The sequence below is a fragment of the Eulemur rufifrons genome, chromosome 30 (genome assembly GCF_041146395.1).
Source record: "Eulemur rufifrons isolate Redbay chromosome 30, OSU_ERuf_1, whole genome shotgun sequence".
In the NCBI taxonomy this organism is placed as follows: domain Eukaryota; kingdom Metazoa; phylum Chordata; class Mammalia; order Primates; family Lemuridae; genus Eulemur; species Eulemur rufifrons.
The window spans coordinates 56,482,018-56,502,650 of record NC_091012.1 but is presented as its reverse complement, the minus strand read 5'-3'; the positions used below and the strand labels follow the sequence as shown (position 1 = coordinate 56,502,650).

The following is a 20,633-nucleotide window of genomic DNA, read 5'->3' as shown; positions in this document are numbered from 1 at the left end:
GTTACATAGGGCCAACAGTACTCCCATTTCTAAATCCATAATGATTAATAGGAATTTGCCAGCAATAAAAGGGTTCACGGTCATTCTCAGAAGAGGGAAAGCACAAAGAAATAAAGTGCAACTATGCACAAAAAGTAGTAGTTCAGTGAGTCTAGTGAGGAAAGTGAACATGGCAGATAATGAATTGTAGAAAAGTAAGGAATGGTCTATGAAGATTTTGTGAAATCCAAACTTTATCTCATTGGTAATGAGCCAATAAAGAAATTTTTTGATGATTTATAATTTTAAAATAAAACTTGCATCCTCTCCTATACTTCAAATCATCTATAGATCACTTATAATACCTAATACAATCAGGGTGGCTGTGGCAATTATCATTTTCTGATAATTAATTGTTTTTATTGATACATAATAATTGTATATATTTATGGGATAGATGTGGTATTTTGATACAATGTGTAATGATCAAATTGGGGTAATTGGGATATTTATCACCTCAAACATTTATCATTTCTTTGTGTTGGGAACATTCAAAATCTTCTCTTCTAGCTATTTTGAAATATATAATAAATTATTGTTAACTATAGTTACCCTACAGGGCTATATAGAACACTAAAATAAAGAAATTTAAAGCCAGGGATTTATCCAAGGACTGTGAAGGGAGGATCATTAAGAAGTTCTTACAGGCCGGGCGCAGTGGCTCACGCCTGTAATCCTAGCACTCTGGGAGGCCGAGGCAGGTGGATTGTTTGAGCTCAGGAGTTCAAGACCAGCCTGAGCAAGAGCGAGACCCCGTCTCTACTAAAAATATAAAGAAATTATATGGACAGCTAAAAATTTATATATAGAAAAAATTAGCCAGGCATGGTGGCACATGCCTGTAGTCCCAGCAACTCGGGAGGCTGAGGCAGGAGGATTGCTTGAGCCCAGGAGTTTGAGGTTGCTGTGAGCTAGGCTGACGCCATTGCACTCACTCTAGCCTGGGCAACAGAGTGAGACTCTGTCTCAAAAAAAAAAAAAAAAAAAAAAAGGAAGTTCTTAAAATAGCCTGGACAAGAAAGTATGAGGGTTCTAACAAAGGCAATGGCAGTAGAGTTAGAGATGAAGTGGAGAAAGGATATATAATTAACAGAGCTGGTAACCAATTAGGTGAGGAGAACAAGAGAGGGAAAGAATCAAGACAGTATAGAGCTCAGACAACAATGGTAGATAAAACTACCATTAACTAAAATAAAGAATAGAGAGGAAGAACAAGTTCCATGGTGGAAAGCGGGGATGCAGGGTGCATACTGAATTTGAAATACATGTAGGGAATTGAAACAATTTGAAACACAGGTTTAGAGACAGGAAAAAAAGTTATGGGATGTAAATTTAGACTCAGCAGAATGTAAGAAACATCTGGAGTCATTAACACTCCAGAGAGAGCTTTTTTGAGTAATAAACAGAGGATGAGACCTTAAGAGCAGGCAGAAAAAAAGTCAGAAGTTAGATAAGAACATCAAAAAGATAAGAGAAGAGTCATGGAAGAAAAATGAAGTAGAAATCAAGAAAGGAGTTTCAAAGAGTTTCATCACTGTCAATGCTACACTGAATTTTGCCATGAGCAGGTACATGTTAAATTCTATTGATGGGCTATTTCAGTGGAGAAATGGAGGTGAAAGCCAAACTTCGGTGGATTAAGGCTGTGGTCCCCAACCCCCAGGCTGCAGCCCTGTACAGTACTGAATCAGGCTATGCATTACTACCCGAGCTCCACTCCCACCGCACCCCCCCAACCCCGTGGTTGGTGGAAATTATTGTCTTCCATGAAATTTAGGAAGTGGGGGGGGGGGGCACACAGCAGGAGGTGATCAGCAGGTGAGCAAGTGAAGGCTAAGTTTCATCTGTATTTATAGCCACTCCGCTCCCCATCGCTTGCATCACCGCCTGAGCTCTGCCTCTCCCCCTGACCTGGAAAAATTGTCTAATTATCTTCCATGAAACCAGTCCTTGGTGCCAAAAATGTTGAGGACCGCTAGATTAAGGAGTGATCAGAAACTGGAGAACCAGAATGGAAAGTTTGGCCCTAAAAGAGCAGAGAGATAAGGCAACAGCTGAAAAGGCAATCAGGGATAATGGTAGTGTCGGGGCTTAGAAAATACTACCCCAAAATATGGCACCTTGAAAGTCACTCTCTGACCTTCTCTGGCTCCCCTTTCTTCTGCCCCTCCTACCTCCCCAGAGGCAGTTCACAGAAAGTAGAATTCCCCTTCCGCAAAGCAAGCCATAAAACCTAGAAAGGTCACTCTCTGACTTCTCCCTTCTCCTTTAAGGATCTGCATAAGACAGCTTTCTTGCCCCATGGGAAGGGGCAGGGGAGAAGGAATGTCATAGAGACACAGGAAAGAATTTAAACAAATAGGCCTTGCTGAGTTTCCCCCAGTTTATTACCATTAGATCATACCCCTTTTTGTGCAATCACATTTTTCTACAACTCTACACTTCTTTCATCAGACTTAGCATAAAAATGCAGTTTTCCCTAGGCTTTGGGTTTTCATTTCTGAAGACCCCTCTGTCATGTAAAAGTTTGATTAAATTTGTTATGCTTTTCTCTTGTTAATATGTCTTTTGTTATAGGGGTGTCAGCCACTATCCTTGCAATGGGTAGGAAAAAATATTACTTTTTCTCCCCTACAGTAGAGGTCTGCACACATTTATAAGGTGAAAAATAAAGATACAGAAAGAATATAAAAGAGTAAGTGAAAAATTAAAATGCAAAAAACACAGAATGATATAGTTAACTTAGATAATGGGAAATGTATTATTGTTATTCAACCACTCTTCCAGTTAAAAATATTTATTATACATGAAAACTTAGACACTAAGTTTGCATTACTGCACATATTTAAAGGTCCTAAAACCCAAAACCTAATATATACGTACATTTGAAAATATGCTTTAAGTCCAATTTTTTATTAATTCAACTCAGCTATCCCCAATTAGTATTAGTAAAGGCCTGGTTTACAAACCAGAGAAACAAAAAGGTCAGTTCATCTCTGAAGCTTTTATTATTTCACAGGAGAGACAATAACTTGTGCACAAACTCTGACTCAGAACAAATTAGGTGATTTTACAATCCCAACTGGCTTCCCCATCCTGGTATAAAACTAACAATCATCATAGAAAATACGTAAAAATATTTTCCTTGGGGTTAGCCTTTAAATAAAAATATTGTACTGTATTTATGAAATCCCTATGTATTTCACAAGTTATAATGTTTTATCACAAGAGTAATGAGATACATTTGAAATATGGCATTTAAATAAATCAAATAATATTTAAAACTAACTTGGTATAATTACTCTAATGCCTTTTAACTTTGTTGTCTAGATATCAATCAACAAATGCATTTAGAAATTCATGTGTTATTGTTACAAGAAATTAAAGCTGCTAACTTACATTAAACATCATTTATCAACAAAAGGTTAGATTTTCATACTTTGTTGTGTATCTTATTAAAATAATATTAATGAATTTCCATGAAAAATGTTTAATAAAATAATGTACTTCCTGGAATGCCTTTGCTTTGAGAAATGTAGTGATTTTATTTTGGTTACAAGGACACCAAATTCTATATACTAGAGTAATCATCTATACAAGAGTGCCCTGGGAATCTAAAACAGTTACTATAACTCTCCTTACTGACTGATTTACTTACTGACTTAACCTGACCCAATTTATCTTCTTGTCACATAATTCAGCCAATATGTTGAAACATTCTTTACTTAATTTGAGGGGCTTACCTGAAAAAAAATACTATCCAAAATTAGCCTTGGTAACTAAGAAGAAATAGAGATCTGGATTTTTTTACCTGCACACACACACACGCCCACACACATACACACAAACACTTTCAATACATATACTGAATAACAGTACCATGAATAATTTACCATGGGACAGAAACAAAGATATCCCCTGGCTCTGTCATTTATACATGTTAGGATAAAGTTGCATAAAAGTTCTGTATGTTTCCTAATACAGCAAAGCTAAAAGAGCAATCACTAAACAAGCTCAATGATAATCCGATTTAAACCTCTAGAGTATTGTATTTTGCTGTTTAATGAACTATAAATCCAGATTAAGTTCAATAATACATCCTACAAACAGCCCTTTCCATTATTGGGAGATACGTGATTAAGTAAGACAAATTTCCTTTTTGTCTTTGAAAGAAAAACACTTCGTAGAAACTGATGATGTTTTAATTATGAAACTATTGGTAATTCTAAATAGTTTTGACTTAATTTAGGGAGTAGTATCTCAATTTTATATTTTCTTGACATCTTAGGGGAAAAAAAAAATTATTGACAGATTTAATTTTTTGGTGTGTCCTAACACTGACATCTTCTGACAGTTAAGGAGAACTACACATCTCCTTAAAACATTTTCTATTGACCTAAGCTTATCTTTGCACCTACTTTATCAAGTAAGGAAAAAATTAATGTTTGTTGAATGATGATTATATAATGGGCAGGATATTATGTCATTCACTCTCTTAGCAACTTCATAACATAGCCAATATTACAGAAGCTATGTTTAAGTCATAAAAAATAAAATACTTATCAATAAATGCTATTAAACCAAAGAACTGTCTATTTTTTAAAGACTAATTGTGGCATCTATTAAGATTTCATTGAGAAGTTCACTGGAGTTATTGTAAAATAATTTTAAAAATGGTAAAACTGTATTTATTTGAAAGTGCTTGTTTATTTGAAATTAGGCTATCTGTAGTAGACAAAGAGGCCGTATAGCATAGGCTTTGGGTTCAAATCTGAACTCTGCAGCTTATTAGCTAAGTGACCTGACGTATACTACTTAGCCTCTCTGTTCCTTAATCTCTCTATCTTTAAATAGAAATGATAATAATTGTACTTACATCATAGGGTCTTTATGAACATTAAATGAGTTGATATTTGTAAAGCACTAAAAACAGTGCCTGGCATTTAGTAACAGCTATGCTAGTGTTTTGGAAAATAGTCAGAATTGGTATGGCTTTACTATACTAGGATAAAGGAGATCAAATAAATATCAAATCTCTTTTATTACTTAGAAATACCACTAAAATTTTCCCCACATCATCAGTCATTCATTATATTTTATCTATAAGCAAATTTTATTAAGTGCCTTTGTTCAAGGTCCCACGAACTAAAAAAAGGGAAACTTTAAAATAATGCTAGAATGTAAACAAAAGTGCAGATGTGTAAAGGGTTGGGATAAATAAACTTTCACCATTACTGACCATGGTTCTGCTTAGAATATCCTTTCATTTTTCCTCATGCCTTTTATTTCTTCATTATCTCTCATTTACCAGGTAACACCAAGCTCATTAAAAGAACTCAGTAATTATTCGCTGAAGGCTTAACCTCATCACAGATCCACTAAGACAGAACATTTTTGTTTTGGTCATATGATACTACTCATAAACATTATACTCCCACATGCAGAAACAGATAAATGTGCATAGATACCTATTTCTACTAAGCAAAGAAAACATAAAATATAATACTATTTATTAGTAATATAAACTTGAAATTACCTACAATTTAGCTTAGTACTCGGTATTTAGAAAAAATTATTATTATTATCTAATAATAATTAGGTTTTGGAAAACATAAAAAGTGTATAAAAACAACAAAATTTGCCATTCATGGAGAAGAAGCTTGTTTGCACTATTCATTTGAAACAAATTCCAATAATGAATTCTGATTAGTACTGAAAATTATTACAAATTCTGATTGGTCTCTGCAAATATAACAGATCTTAACCACAAATAGATGATAATAGTACAATATTTACAAAGATGTACACAGCAAAATTTCATTAAAACCCTGCTAACTAAAAATTTGGGCTAATTTGGATGGTTTAAGAGGGGGTGGGGAACCTACGGCCTTTTGGATCCTTGAGTGTGGCCTTTTGACCAAATCCAAATTTTACAGAACAAACCCTTTCAATATTTATTATTATTTTAGCTAAGATAAAAGATCCTCTTAAGAAATCTACTAAGATAACAAGAAGAAAAGAAAATTGAAAAAACTGCTCTCATGCATTTTTTGAACCACATAAATAGCATTTATTTACGCAGAAATAGTTAAATGCTAACTGTAAACATTTGTCAACTATTTATTGAAACAAATCTAATGAAAGATCTTTCCTGGACAATTCTTTTAAAACATATCACATATTGCTACAACTGGCAGTGTAGCGAACAATCATCTTTCTTGTAAGGTATTTGGTAAATTGTAATTCATATTGATCTACTCAATTATTCTCAACTGAAATTTTATGGGTATAACTGGATCACACTACCACATATATATAGGAAATCAAGACAAAATAACATATTTACTACATTTAACTAGAGATTTATATTCTACTTAACAAAAGAAAACTGATAAAATCAAAACTAATAATTACAAAGTAAAGTTTTAAATTTAATAAAGTACCTTGAAATATTCTTTTCTAATCTGTTTGCTCCGCCTTCTTTCTTCACTCTGCCAGATTATAGGTTGAGACTCTGGCCACTGGTCATCTATTTGATCCTTCTGATTTTCTAAGGGCTGTAATGAGACATTTCTTTTAACTAAATAAATGAGAACAAAATAATAGATATAACAGTAATTTAATTTCCTCTTACCTGCCATGTGAGGGGTGATAACGGTGAATTAACTTCATCTGCTGAGACACTAAAAAATTAAAGATGCCTTAATATGTTAAAATCCATAGAATAATCCTTAAATATACCTTATGAACATTATAAAGCTATCTCTTTTTTTAAAAGCAGGAATGTAAAGAATTTACCTATGCCTATGCTTTGGACTAATACAATAAAACTTAAAGTTGACAAAACATATTTAAGTTTCCAATAACTGCTGCTCCAAAGGAAAAATCAAAATGGGTTTATTTTACATAAACACTATGCATTCCTCTAAGAAATTTGTAGAAGCCAAAAGAAGTATAATATCTAGAGATACATTGTCAAAGGACAGACAGGACATTTATTATATTAAAATAATTATCAAAAACTAAGAAAAAATCAACTAATAATTTCTTTTGTCTAAATGCCAAAAGACACAGAGGAGTAATTCTTTTTTGTCTATTGAATTACTGATTATGGGCCTCAACCTCTTCATTCTGACACAACAGGGGCTATGGAGGATGTTCTTTTCACCTAGTTTTTTTTTTTTGTTGGAATAAGGTAGACTGTGCATGCTGTTGTTAGATGGCAAATGTGAACAAGAAGTTCCATTAGAAAGAATACATAAACAAAATGCCCACTAGGGCTACTGTTACTTAACACTTTTGTGGAACTTCTGTACAGTAAAATAAGGGGGAAAAAAGACATAAAAATTAGAGAAAAAGAATCCAATTTTCAAAATTTATAGAACACGTAATTTTCCAAGAGAAAAAAAAAATCTATGAGAGGTAAGGTTACCAGTTAAAGGAAAACATACAAAAGTTAATAGCTTTCCTATATATCAACTATAATGAGTTACAAGCTATATTAGGAAAAATCCTATTCATAAAAAGGAAAGGTATAAAATACCCAGGAAGAAACTTAATTATACATGTACCAGACCTATATTTAAAAACTACAAATGTCTAGAAGGGGCTTGAATAACTGAAAAGTTCTTGGACAGAAAGACTAAGTATTATAGGTATAACTTCACCTTCAACTTAATTAATAACTGAAATGAAGTATAATAATAAAAAATAAACCAAAAAGTATATTTTGACTTGTTTTAGAAATCACACAAAAGGATGTCAAAGTTAATTTTGAAGAATAGATGATCAAGAAAAGAAAAGTTATATAATAATGGAGATTTCTCTAACCAGTGTGAACTAAAATAAAATTTTAAGGCTCACCCCCCCACTGGCTGACTGAATGGACCCCCTCGTGGCCAAAGGAATATCCTAAAACTAAATTGCCTGCCAGGGGGAGGGAGGTCAGACATGCCTCATCATGCCCCCCTCCCTTCTTGGGGACATCCTTTGTAACCCATTAACAAGCCTAAGGGTATGCAAAGCAAACCTACAGGCCCTCAATTTACACAACAAATCTATGTCCAGTGGCTTATCTCTGATAAACAGCAACTATGTTAAAAAATTCCAAAGCCTTTAGATAAAGCTTCATGTCTTTAACCAATTGCAAGCCAAAGGATCTTTAAACCCACCTATAACCTGTAAGCCCCCACTTCGAGATGGTCCACCTTTTCGGGCCAAACCAATGTATGCCTCCCACGTATTGATTTATGACTTTACCTGTAACCCCTGTCTCCCTGAAATGTATAAAGCCAAACTGTAATCCAGCCACAGTGAGTACACTTGCTCAAGGCCTCTTGGGCGTGGCTCTGGGTCACAGTCCTCAAATTTGGCTCAGAATAAAGCTCTTTAAAATTATTTTACAGAGTTTGGCTTTTTTCCGTTGACACCAGTAATAAAATATATAAAATTCCAGTAAAAAAAAAAAATAATACTAGCTCCAGAATCTACAGATTTCTCAATGGAAGAGGAGTAGAGGACCATGAGTATAATAAGTGATGATAAAAATGGTATTTAAAATCATTGTGTAAATGATGGATTGTGTAACAAATAGTATAGCAACAACTCAGTGACCACTTGTAAAATATACAGAGAAAGAAAGAGGCGGAGGAGGAGATAGAGTGAGAAAAGAAGACAGGGAAGGAGGGAAAACACTAGATTCCTCACCTTATATGAACTATCAAAATTAATGGATTAAAGATTTAAATATAAATAAAGATGAAATCACAAAAGTTACAGAAAAATATGGGCAGTAATTTTTAAAATGTTGGGGTAGAGAGAGCCTATGGAAGAAACAATCAAAACTAAATACTGACAAATATGAGCACATAAAATGTAAAAACTAGACTTTGCTTCTGGCCAAAATAGAATAACAGTGACCAGATTTATATCCTGACTGAAGAAACTAAAAGAATGGACAAGATATATTAAAAAATTGTGCTTTTTGAAACACTGAATATCCAGCAAAAAAATAACATTATCCTTTCGAGATGAGTAACAAACAAGGCAAATCCCATGATTGAACCAGGTTGCTGCATAGAGAGAGTTTCCAGAGCACAGCCCAAGAAGGAAGAACCAAGGTAAAGTCCAGCAGGCTCCCTAAATTTAGGAGACAGCTGGGAGCCAGGGAGAAAAAGGCAGACAGAGTTCATAGGACAGAGTAACAAAGAAAAGAGCAATGCACAGAGAACTTAAGAGATCTTCAGAGGTGTCCTTCAAATTCTCATCTGAGCACTGATCATTGATCATACATATGAGGAAACTACCCTCGGCAAAAGAATGAAATCACCCTTCAAAAGCTTAGAGGGAATAATTCCCAGATTCACAGAGGACCAGGAGTAGGACTAGTTCCCCCCAGCCAGCCTGGAAAATCTTATAATTCATGGGACATCAGGTAAAGTAATAAGAAAAGTCTTTCTTCATTAGGAAGACAAATTTAGTCCTAGACTAAATGCAGTAATGGTCCCACATAACAAATGATAAAACCAAGTCTCCAAAATATCAAATTGTTTCCAAGTAATTTAACCATATAACAGAACAAAAGTCAAAAATATTTATAGTAATACTACAATATCCACAGATAAAGTTCATAATGTCCGGCATTTAATAACAAATTCAACCAAGCAATATTCAGGAAGCTAAAAGAAAAGACTTAACATGATTAAGTACAGATATGATCAAAGTTCAAGAGATAAAAAGTACATCTGAAATTAAAAATGAACTGAATGAGATTAGCTGCATATTAGACATTTCATAAGAAATGATTAGTAAACATGAAGACATAGCAGAAAAACTAGTCAAAACCAAACACAGAAAGAAAAATATAAAAAAAGAATGAGTAGAACATCAGTGTTCTGTGGGAAACTTCAAGTGGCCTAATATATGTACATATAATTGGAGTTCCATAATAGATGATGTCAAATGACAGAAAAGATATTTGAAGAAATAAGGGCCCCCAAATTTCCAATTTCATGAAAACAATAAATCCACAAATTCGAGCTCAATGAACTCTAAACAAAAGAAACATGAAGAAAAGGACACCAAGATACATCACAATCAAAGTACTTAGAACAAGTGATAAAGAAAAAGTATTGAAAGCATCCAGAGAAAAAAAGAATCACTAGGCTCAGTAAAACAAAGATAAGAGTGTTCTCATAAGAACAATGCAATCTAAAGGATGGTGGAGAAACCTCTTTAAAATACTGAAGGAAAACTAAAATGTCAACCTAGAATTTTGTCTGAACAAAGATACCTTTCAAAAATGAAGGTGAAATTAAAGACTTTTTTAGACATACAAAAGCTAAAAGCATTCGCCACCAGCAGACTGATAGTAAAAGTAATGTTAAAATCTCTGTTTTAGGCCGGGCACGGTGGTTCACGCCTGTAATCCTAGCACTCTGGGAGGCCGAGGCGGGAGGATCGCTCAAGGTCAGGAGTTTGAGACCAGCCTGAGCAAAAGTGAGACCCCATCTCTACTAAAAAAGAGAAGGAAATTATCGGGACAACTAAAAATATATATAAAAAAAATTAGCTGGGCCTGGTGCCACATGCCTGTAGTCCCAGCTACTCGGGAGGCTGAGGCAGAAGGATTGCTTAAGCCCAGGATTTTGAGGTTGCTGTGAGCTAGGCTGACGCCACGGCACTCTAGCCAGGACAGCAAAGTGAAACTCTGTCTCAAAAAAAAAAAAAAAAAAATCTCTGTTTTAGGTAAAAGAAAAATGATGTACACAGAAATATGGATCTACACAAAAAATAAAGAGGCACTGGAGTTGGTAACTAAGAGGGTAAAACATAAAAGACATTATTCTGATTATTTAAATGTCTTTAAGAAATAACCATCTAAAGGAAAATAATAACAATGTGCTGTGGGCTATATTACATATATAGAAGTAAAATGAATGACAGTACAAGGCCAGGAGGAAAGAAATATAAGTATACTGTTGTAAGGTTCTTATATAATACATGAAATGGAATAATAGCACTTGAAGACAGACTGTGATAAGCTAAATATTATACTTTAACCCCTAAGACAACCTCTAACATAACAAAATCTTATAACTAATAAGCCCACAAAGGAGATAAACAGGAATTTTAAAATATAATTCAAAAGACAGCAGAAAAAGAGGAAAAATGGATAAAAAGAATAGATGGGACAGAAAGAAAACATATAGCAAGGTGGTAGATTTAAACCCAAAATATCGTTAATTACAAAAATATAAATGATTTTAACACAGAAATTAAAAGGTAGATTGTGACGTTTAATAAAAAAAGAAACAGCCATATCGTAACTATAAGAAACACACTTTCTCTATAAAGACACAAATAGGTTAGAAATAAAAGAATGGGAAAAGATGTATCATGCTAACACTAAACAAAAGGAAGCGGGATTGACTACATCAACGTCAGAAAAGCTGACTTCAGACCAAAGGATATTATTAAATATCAGAAATTTAAAGAAAAGTTATTTCATAATGACAAAGATATAAATTCACCAAGAGGACACTGCAATCCTAAACATTTGTGTATCTAATGATAACAAAGCTTCACAATATATGAAGGAAAAATGATAGAACTACAAGAATAAAAGACAAATCCATAATTAGTGTTGGAGATTTCAATAACCTTTTCTTAATAACTGATAGGCTAAGGAAACAGAAAATATGTAAGGTATTGAAGATTTAGACATTATCAACCAACTTAATGTAGTTGACATTTATATAATACTGTGACCAATAACTGCAGAATACGTATTTTTTGAAGTTCCTATAGAATTTTTACCGTAATAGACCATAAGAAAACTCAATAAATTTCAACCATTCAATTCATACAAAGTACTTCCTCTGACCACACGAGATACAAACAAGCAAATCACAAAAGCAGCAACATAAATGAGCAATAAATACTTGAAATAATGTTCAATATCACTAGTTTAATCAATGAAATGTAAAATGAAATAATCTGATATAATTTATTATTAGGTTGGCAAAGATTAGATACATTGATGATGTACAGTGTTAACAAGTATGGAAGTAAAGATATCCATGCATTACTTGTGGGAATGTCAACAGATCAAAACTTCTGGAGAGATAGTTTATCAAAAGCTTTAAATATTCATTCATGTTTTAATCCATCAATAACATGCTTTTTTTTTTTTTTGGTCTATAACATGCCTTTGAGCACTTAAGAAAATAATACAAGTACACAGAATATGTAAAGTTCATCACAACATATATTTAGATTTGGTAGGTATGTAAAAATCATCACAATATGTTAAATGAAAAATGCAGATTGCTAAACAATGTACTTAGTATGATCTTATTTCTGTTAAGAGAAAGTATGAGATTTTTCTATGGGTAAGGATGGAAGTGGGGTGTGCTCCCTTATGCACTGCCAAAAAAAAAAAGTCAGAGAATTTAAATTATTTTCTTATATTTAATATATTAAAAAATTTAAGCCTATGTGATACTTCTTAATATCAGAAAAAATAAGCACAAAGCTATTTCTCTTTTGAACAAAAAAGGAGATAACTGAAAAAGGAAGGGCTGAGAAAAGATATAAGAGAAAGGAAAAGTAAGGAAATTCATAATAGTAAAAACAATAGTTCAACAACTAATAACATATGTGATGATTTCTATGTGCTAACCATTGTTCTAAGAAATTTACATATATTAACCCATTTCATCCTCACAGTAACCATGAGGTAGATATTGTTATTATTCATGTTTTACAGATGGGGTAAATGTGACTCACAGGAAGCTAAATAACTTCCTCCAAGAGACAGATCCAGGACCCAAACTCAGATAGCATGGTCCTAAAAGCCTGAACTCTTAACCACTACGCTAATCTATCTCTCTATAAGAAGAAAGGTGAATAAAAAGAAATAGCCAGAGAACTAACATTTACTAAGCATTTAGGTGTCAGGCATTAGGGCTGATTTCAAAACTTATCCTTGGCCGGGCGCGGTGGCTCACGCCTGTAATCCTAGCACTCTGGGAGGCCGAGGCGGGTGGATCGCTCGAGGTCAGGAGTTCGAGACCAGCCTGAGCAAGAGCGAGACCCCGTCTCTACTAAAAATAGAAATTAATTATATGGACAACTAAAATATATATATACAAAAAAAAAATTAGCCGGGCATGGTGGCGCATGCCTGTAGTCCCAGCTACTCGGGAGGCTGAGACAGGAGGATCGCTTAAGCCCAGGAGTTTGAGGTTGCTGTGAGCTAGACTGACGCCACGGCACTCACTCTAGCCCGGGCAACAGAGTGAGACTCTGTCTCAAAAAAAAAAAAAAACTTATCCAAAGCCTCATAGCTAATAAGTGCTAAAGGTGGGACTCTGACCCAAATCTGTCTGACTTCAAGGCTCATGCTTTTTCAGCTGTACCTTGCTATCTTGCCAACCAATTTCTCAACAGTTTATCACAACTTTCTTGTATTGTATGTCTGTAATGTCCCAGGGCTCATGCTGATTGCTAGAAGTGGCTAGGAATCTTGGAGAGTAGCCCACAGAGATCACTACTGGTACAGAGCTGTCTAGGCGTTTCAGGGAGACTGACCATTCACCCAAAACATAAGTACCCAGAATTTTTCCAGGTATCTCCTACAAGTCTGCATGCTGCCTAATGCCACAGGTAATCATTCTTACTAGTTGTGGATTTGTATATTCAAAAGCTCTATTTTAAAATACAAACACAACAGCAATATATTAGGACCACATCAATTACCAACTTCATGAGGACTGGGACCATGTCTCTTTTGATCACTGCTGTATCTCCCAGCACACAATACAGTTCCTGGCATTCATCATTTCAACCTATTCTCCCAATTATTTCACTCAACAAATATTTATTGAGCACCTACTATGTGTGCCATGCATTGTGCTAAATGGAGAGATACTGCAGAATACAAAATAAAGTCCCTGATCTTATGATATTTGCATTGTAGTATGCCCAGTGGTGGTAAGGTTCTGACAAAAAACAATAAACAAAGGCCAGGTGTAGTGGCTCACCCTTGTAATCTAAGGCAGGGGGCCAAGGCAGGAAGATCTCTTCAGGCCAGGAGGTTGAGACCAGCCTGGGCAACATAGCGAGATCCCATTTCTACAAAAAATTTTTAAAAGTAGCTAAGCATGGTGGTGCATGCCTGTAGTCCCAGCTACTCAGGAGGTTGAGGCAGGAGAATTGCTTGAGCCAAGGAATTCTAAGGTTACAGTGAGCTATGATCATACCAGTGCACTCCAGCCTGGGCAACAGAAAGAGACCCTGTCTCTGAAAAAAAAAAAATAGAAGTATATATTCAGAATGTCAGATAGTGTTAAGTTCTATAAAGAAAAATAAAGCAGGATATGGGAAATAGGGACAAATCAGTGGGGGAGGCATGCTCTTCTACATGTTGTTCAGAGAACACTTTGCTAATGAAGTGACATTTGAGCAGAAACCTGAAGGCATGAGATTAAACCATATAATTATCTAGGGGAAAATCATTCCAGGCAGAAGCAAAAGCTTTGAGGAGTGGGGAAGGAATGTCTCCTTGTTGAGATTCAACAAGGAGGCCAGTATAGCTAGAGTGGAATTAACCAGGCAGGGAGAGTCAAGAGAGTGACAGGGAAACAAATAATGGAAGGGTTTACAAGGCCTTAGAAGAGTCTAGTGTTTATTCTGAATGACATGGGAGGTCAGTAGAGAATTCTGAAGATGAATGATAGATCTGACTTACATTTTTAAAATATCAATCTGATACTTTGTGGAAAATAGACTAAAGGAAAACTAGTGTAGAAAGGAGACTTGTTAAGAGGCTGTTGTAATAATTTATGTAAGAGATGGCTAGGACTGGGGTGGTAGGAGTAGAGGTGGTAAGACATGATCAGATTCTGGATATATTCTAAAGGTAGAGTCAATAAGATTTGCTAATGGGTTAGATGTCAGATGTGAGAGAAAGAGACAAGTTAAGGATGACTCTAAGGTTTTTGAGATGACCAACTGGAAGGATAGGGTTGACATTTTCTAAAATGGGGGAAAATGCAGCAGGAACAGGTTTAGGGGTGCAACAAGGGAGATTAAGAGTGTGGTTTTGGAAAGTAAAGTTGACATGCCTATTATACATCTAAGTAGCAGTGTGGAGTATGTAACAGGGTATACAACTCTGCAGTGTACATACACATATATACATGTACACACATGCAAATGCAAACATTCATGCACACATATAGAAAAAAAGGTCTAAAAGGAAAAATACCAAAATAATATGACTTGTTATCTCTGGGGAGTGGGATAATGTGTGATGTTTATTTGTTTATTTTTTTCTTTATATTTGTTAAATTTTCTAATTTTTCAATGATAAAGCTACATTGCTCTTGTAATCAGGAAAAATTTTTAATTTTTTCTTTTGTTTTCAAAGAAGAAATTGGGTGATTGTGTCAAAAGAAAAGAAGCAGAAATAATTGTATGAAGGAAAAGCCAGGATTGGATGCCACAGTTTTGAGGTTTGGGCAACTGGGTTTTTCTCAAGAGGACGTTAGGAACTTGGGGAGGAAGCTTAAGGTCGGAATGAAAGGAACTGAGGGGAAAAGTAAATAACAGAAACTTTAAGGAAAGCAAAAATGTGAGATAGCAGAATCAATATTCAAAAGGAAAGAGAGTGGGTTAAATACAATTAAATAAAATTTGAGATAGATGAATATTTCTAGACTTGAGTATGAAAAGTAATCTCATGCTTAAACTCAATTCTGAAGGACTAAGTGAAGAAAGGAAGAAGGAAGGGCAATCCTAACAGAGAGACCAGGACGTAGAATGTAGAACATAGAGGAATGGAATCATGTGGGAATAAAGAGAGGAATCCTGTTCCTAAAAGTAAAGGGTGCCAGTGGGGGAGTGCACAAGATGAGGCTCTTGAAGTAGGCAGAAACCTACTTCAACCTTGTGGGCTAAGCTAAACATTTTAAGACTTATTCGAAAAGTTGTAAAGAGCCATTAGCATATAAGAAGTGGGAGTCACACAGTCAGACTTGTGTTTTAGAATCATCACTCTTCCACAGTTCAGAAGACAGATTTAAAGATAGGCAAAACTGAAGAAAGGAGATATGTTGGGGACTGTTGTAATAATCCAGGTGGAAAAAGATGGGGCCTGAACCAATGCAATTGCAATAGGAATCAAGAGGTTGGGATAGAGGCAAGTAATGTTAAGAAGCTGTAATTTTCTGTGGTTGACTGAAATGGGAGGGGTGCAAAAGAGAGAGGGGTTTCTAATAACTCCAAAGTTGCTGACTTGGGTGATTATATAAATAAATTGTGGCACATTTACTAGGGCAGACTCTATAGGAGAAGAAATAGGTTGGGGGAAAAATAAGTTCAGTTTGGACTGTGAGATATCTAGGAAAAGACATCCAGTGAGAGGTGTGGATCTGTAGGAAGCTGAGTGTTCTTGTTACCATATGTTAAAACTTGGGGTTCTAGAATCAGACAACTTGGTTTTGAATCCTGATTCTACCACTTACTAGCTATGTAATCTTGAGCAAGTTTTGACAATTTCTGAGCCTCAGTTTTCTCATTTGTAAAATGCGGATAACAACAGTAACAACTTCAGAGTTATTGTGAGGATTAAATGAGATAATACATCTAAAGCACTAAGAACAGTACACATATAACATGCATTCAACAAATGTTAATTCTCTCTGTTTGTACTTCTGTTCTTCCCCCTAGGCTTTGATCTCTGCACTCCCATAGGATTGACTCAGAAGTAGAGTTTGATGTACACTGAAACCACCAAAGAACACATAGAAACTTTCAAGGTCTTTTAGTTGTCTGGAAACCATATATGTGGACTTAGATCATGCATATAGAAGAATTCAGTAACACCCAATTGAAAAGAAATCAAAATGTAAATAATAACATAGGGAATAAACATAATTAGTGATAAAGAAACACATTATTCCTGGTAGTAATAGTAATGCAATAAATGTTTGCTGAATGAGTGAATAAATGAATGATTCTATCATCAAGACAAAATGCACACATGAGCATAAAAAGATCAAATCAGCATTTTTAAATTTTGTTTATATCAAAAGTAAATTTAACTCATAACACATTTCCTCTTTAAATTATGTAGTTATATTAAATCTATATCATTTGTTCAATTAAAGCCCATATATGAAAATGTTACTATCAGAGAATCAAATCTCATTATAAAATATTATATGTAAGGACTAAGATACTTTGTTACCTCTTTTCACATTCCACAGTTTGTTTCGGCTTGTTTCTCATAACAGAAGTTGAATGATTAAGAATCCTAGAAGTAAATCAACACATCAATTCCAAAATATATCAAAGAGAATATTAAACATGATATATTAGTAAAATATCTCCAAAATAAACTGCATGTGGTCCATGAAGATCTTTGCTAGAAAACAATATTTAAATATTATTTAGATCAGATGCCCATAAGTACACTATTATGAAGAAATAAAGTTCACCAACTCTTCCATGGATCTTCTTTTATAGACCCTTTCTGGAGATTTGGCTATCTTCTAGCCATGCTATTATTGCCCTGTGCATATCTAACTTTTGGCTGAGACAAAAGATAAAGAGATACAGATTTTTTAGGTACCATAATGATTGATTTAGTTTTCCCAGCACAGCAAATTATAGGAGGTATACTGATGTAATACATAATCAATACATAATCGTTTTGCAAAAAGCCAAATAATAAACCTTAATTCTAAATGCAAAACCAGTGCTGAAGTTCAATTCTTTGAAAAATAACAAGTTTCTTAAACTTTTAATAACCCAATGAAACTTAATATATTCGAAGAAAACTAAAAAAAAGAAAAATAATGATGAACCATTGTAAGAGAGCTATTTGACCATAATTTTATATAATTCCAAGTATTAATCTCAAAGTCAAAAGAAATTATTAACTATGTTTGTTTAAGAAAATAACTGTACATATTTGAATTCTTAATATTACTATATACATGAATATAACTTAACTTTCAATTTTAAAGTTAAGTATTATAAAGAGAGTAAAATATCTGTCTTTTATTCAAAATAAAATCTTTAGGTGTCAATTATCAATAGAAAATAGAAAAGAAATTTCAAGGCCGGGCGCGGTGGCTCACGCCTGTAATCCTAGCACTCTGGGAGGCCGAGGCCGGTGGATCATTTGAGCTCAGGAGTTCGAGACCAGCCTGAGCAAGAGCGAGACGCTGTCTATACTAAAAATGGAAAGAAATTATATGGACAACTAAAAATATATATAGAAAAAATTAGCCAGGCATGGTGGCACATGCCTGTAGTCCCAGCTACTCAGGAGGCTGAGGCAGGAGGATCGCTTGAGCCCAGGAGTGTGAGGTTGCTGTGAGCTAGGCTGACGCCACGGCACTCTAACCCAGGCAACAGAGCGAGACTGTCTCAAAAATTAAAAAAACTGCATGAAAAGAATTTCAAATTTAAGCTACATATTGATTAATAAAATACATAATGAACTAAATATAAGTTGGTAATTACAGAAATACGGTTAGGATAAAGAAACCAATTTCCATTACCCTGGTTTCCTCACTAGCTTGGATCTAGTAGAGCCTCACTAGGAGAAAGTGACAGTGAGGTAAAAAGGACAAGCACCATATGCAAATTAGTATACCTTTGGGCCAAACAATTTTGCAATTAAGGACACCTTTATTCTTCTTTGTATTGGCATACACTAAACTCACCTTAAATCCCAAACACAGAAGAATTAAGATAATGAAATATCTTAGACTATTAGAAAAAATATATTTTAAAAGGGTGATTTTTTTAAAAAGGAGACATGGCAGTAAGTACCACCTTGAAGGAAATATCAGAATAATTGCAGAAGAAGGGGATCAAACTATTATGCCCTTCACTATGGTAAATTCTGATTCCTCCCCACACCACATTCATTAGCATTGTGATTACTGACATGTATGAGTCATATTAAAGCAGAAAGAAAAAAAATTAAGATCCACTTACCTATACAATATGTTTTATGTATTTGAGAATTCACTTATATAAAATTTTGCTATGTACATTGATATTTTATGATTTACTCTGTGATACTCAAAGTCAGAATAAACATCTATTTTAGAAGACTATAAAATTTGGCTCCATCAATTTGGCCCCTTAATACTTAAAGCTTCTACAAACTCTACCTTGATGCATGTCTTGCTGCTCTGGTCCTCTGGAAGAGTTTGTGACTAAATGATGTTCTATAACTTAAAGGCCTCCATCTGTATTCACATTTCATGTACATCAACCAAACCAAAAGATAGGAGAAGAAAGAAGATGTTTTTGGAGAAGACAGGGAAGTCATTAGTAAAGGAAGCAGAAAAGAAAGAATGGATAGATTTCAAGGATTGAGAGAACTACCTAGTTATAACGAGTTAGAGGTTAGTATTGTGCTCCTCAAATTTAAATGCTCATATGATCAGAAAAAAAAAATCACATGAAACAGGTAATGTACATAATTTCTATTATTCTAAACTAAAATAATAAACTTATCAAAATCTGATTTTGTTTTCTGTGATCCTTAATTACACTTTATAGATTTTCATAATTACTTTTCATTATTTAGTTATGTCACATAGTACTCAGAAGCACATCTTCCCACAATAAAGAAAAACTCTCAGGACATACCTAAAAGTAAATCAAATAATTATTAAAAGGAAAGACATAACAGAAAATACTACAGAGTAAGTCAGCAGGAACAAAGTTGCAATGGGAACCAGGCAACTGAAGCTATTTATTGCAAAAGCCCAAATATATTTTAATACCGTCATTAGAATGATAACCAAATTTTAAGAAGCCAGCTAATTATCTGCTTATTAAGCCATGTAAGAAAATTAGTACAAGAAAAAGCAGTAGCCACTTTTTAAATACTAACATACATGAATAGGATTGATGAAATTTGAAGAGTTGGCTCAATAAATAACAGATCAGCATTTTTTTGTTGTTGTTTTTCAACAGAATTTCCTTTCTTTTATTCTCAGTTAATATTAAGAATATTCTGACATTTTCATTTTATTCTCAGCTCCTTGATTTCTTGCTTCCATTCTAGAAAACATTTTTTTTCAATTTTATTATATTGTGGTAAGAATACTTAGCATGAGATCTACTCTCTTAACAAAAGTTTAAGTGTACAATACAGTATCGTTAACTATAGGCACAGTCTTGCAACATTATTTTTAAGGTACTGATTTTTTTTTTAAAGACTATAGTTTTTTTTAATTTCCCAGATTATAGTGAAGGTAAAATTAGAACTTGCTGAATAGCTATTTTAATATAGGCAAAGTCATTGATTCAGAGGGACTTTAATACACTCAGACACAAGTAGAAATAATCCAATATTTTGATGAGGGAATAAATATTGGTTTTTAAAAATTCAACAATAAACTGTTAATACAAAGTAGCTTAATCTATGCATCTCAATTATAGGAAGAGGAGACAGTCTTCTAACCATGAAACCGCTCTTTACACGAATCAATAATGGGGTGCAAGGCGAAAACGATGGTAAGGACCTAGCTAAAAATAAGGCAAAGGCCTTGCTAAAA

The 20,633-nt window shown here is 34.2% G+C and overlaps 1 protein-coding gene across 2 annotated transcripts in view; it reads right to left on the bottom strand.

Moving 5' to 3' along the window:
- LRCH2 (leucine rich repeats and calponin homology domain containing 2) overlaps positions 1-20,633 on the bottom strand; it is a 111,962-nt gene that overhangs the window by 20,926 nt on the left and 70,403 nt on the right. For both annotated transcript variants that reach the window (XM_069463502.1, XM_069463503.1), the window contains exons 12-14: positions 17,294-17,359; positions 6,674-6,722; positions 6,483-6,596 (exon numbers count right to left, since the gene is read on the bottom strand). In XM_069463502.1, the coding sequence (XP_069319603.1) occupies positions 6,483-6,596; positions 6,674-6,722; positions 17,294-17,359 (229 nt within the window). The remainder of the gene's footprint in view (positions 1-6,482; positions 6,597-6,673; positions 6,723-17,293; positions 17,360-20,633) is intronic.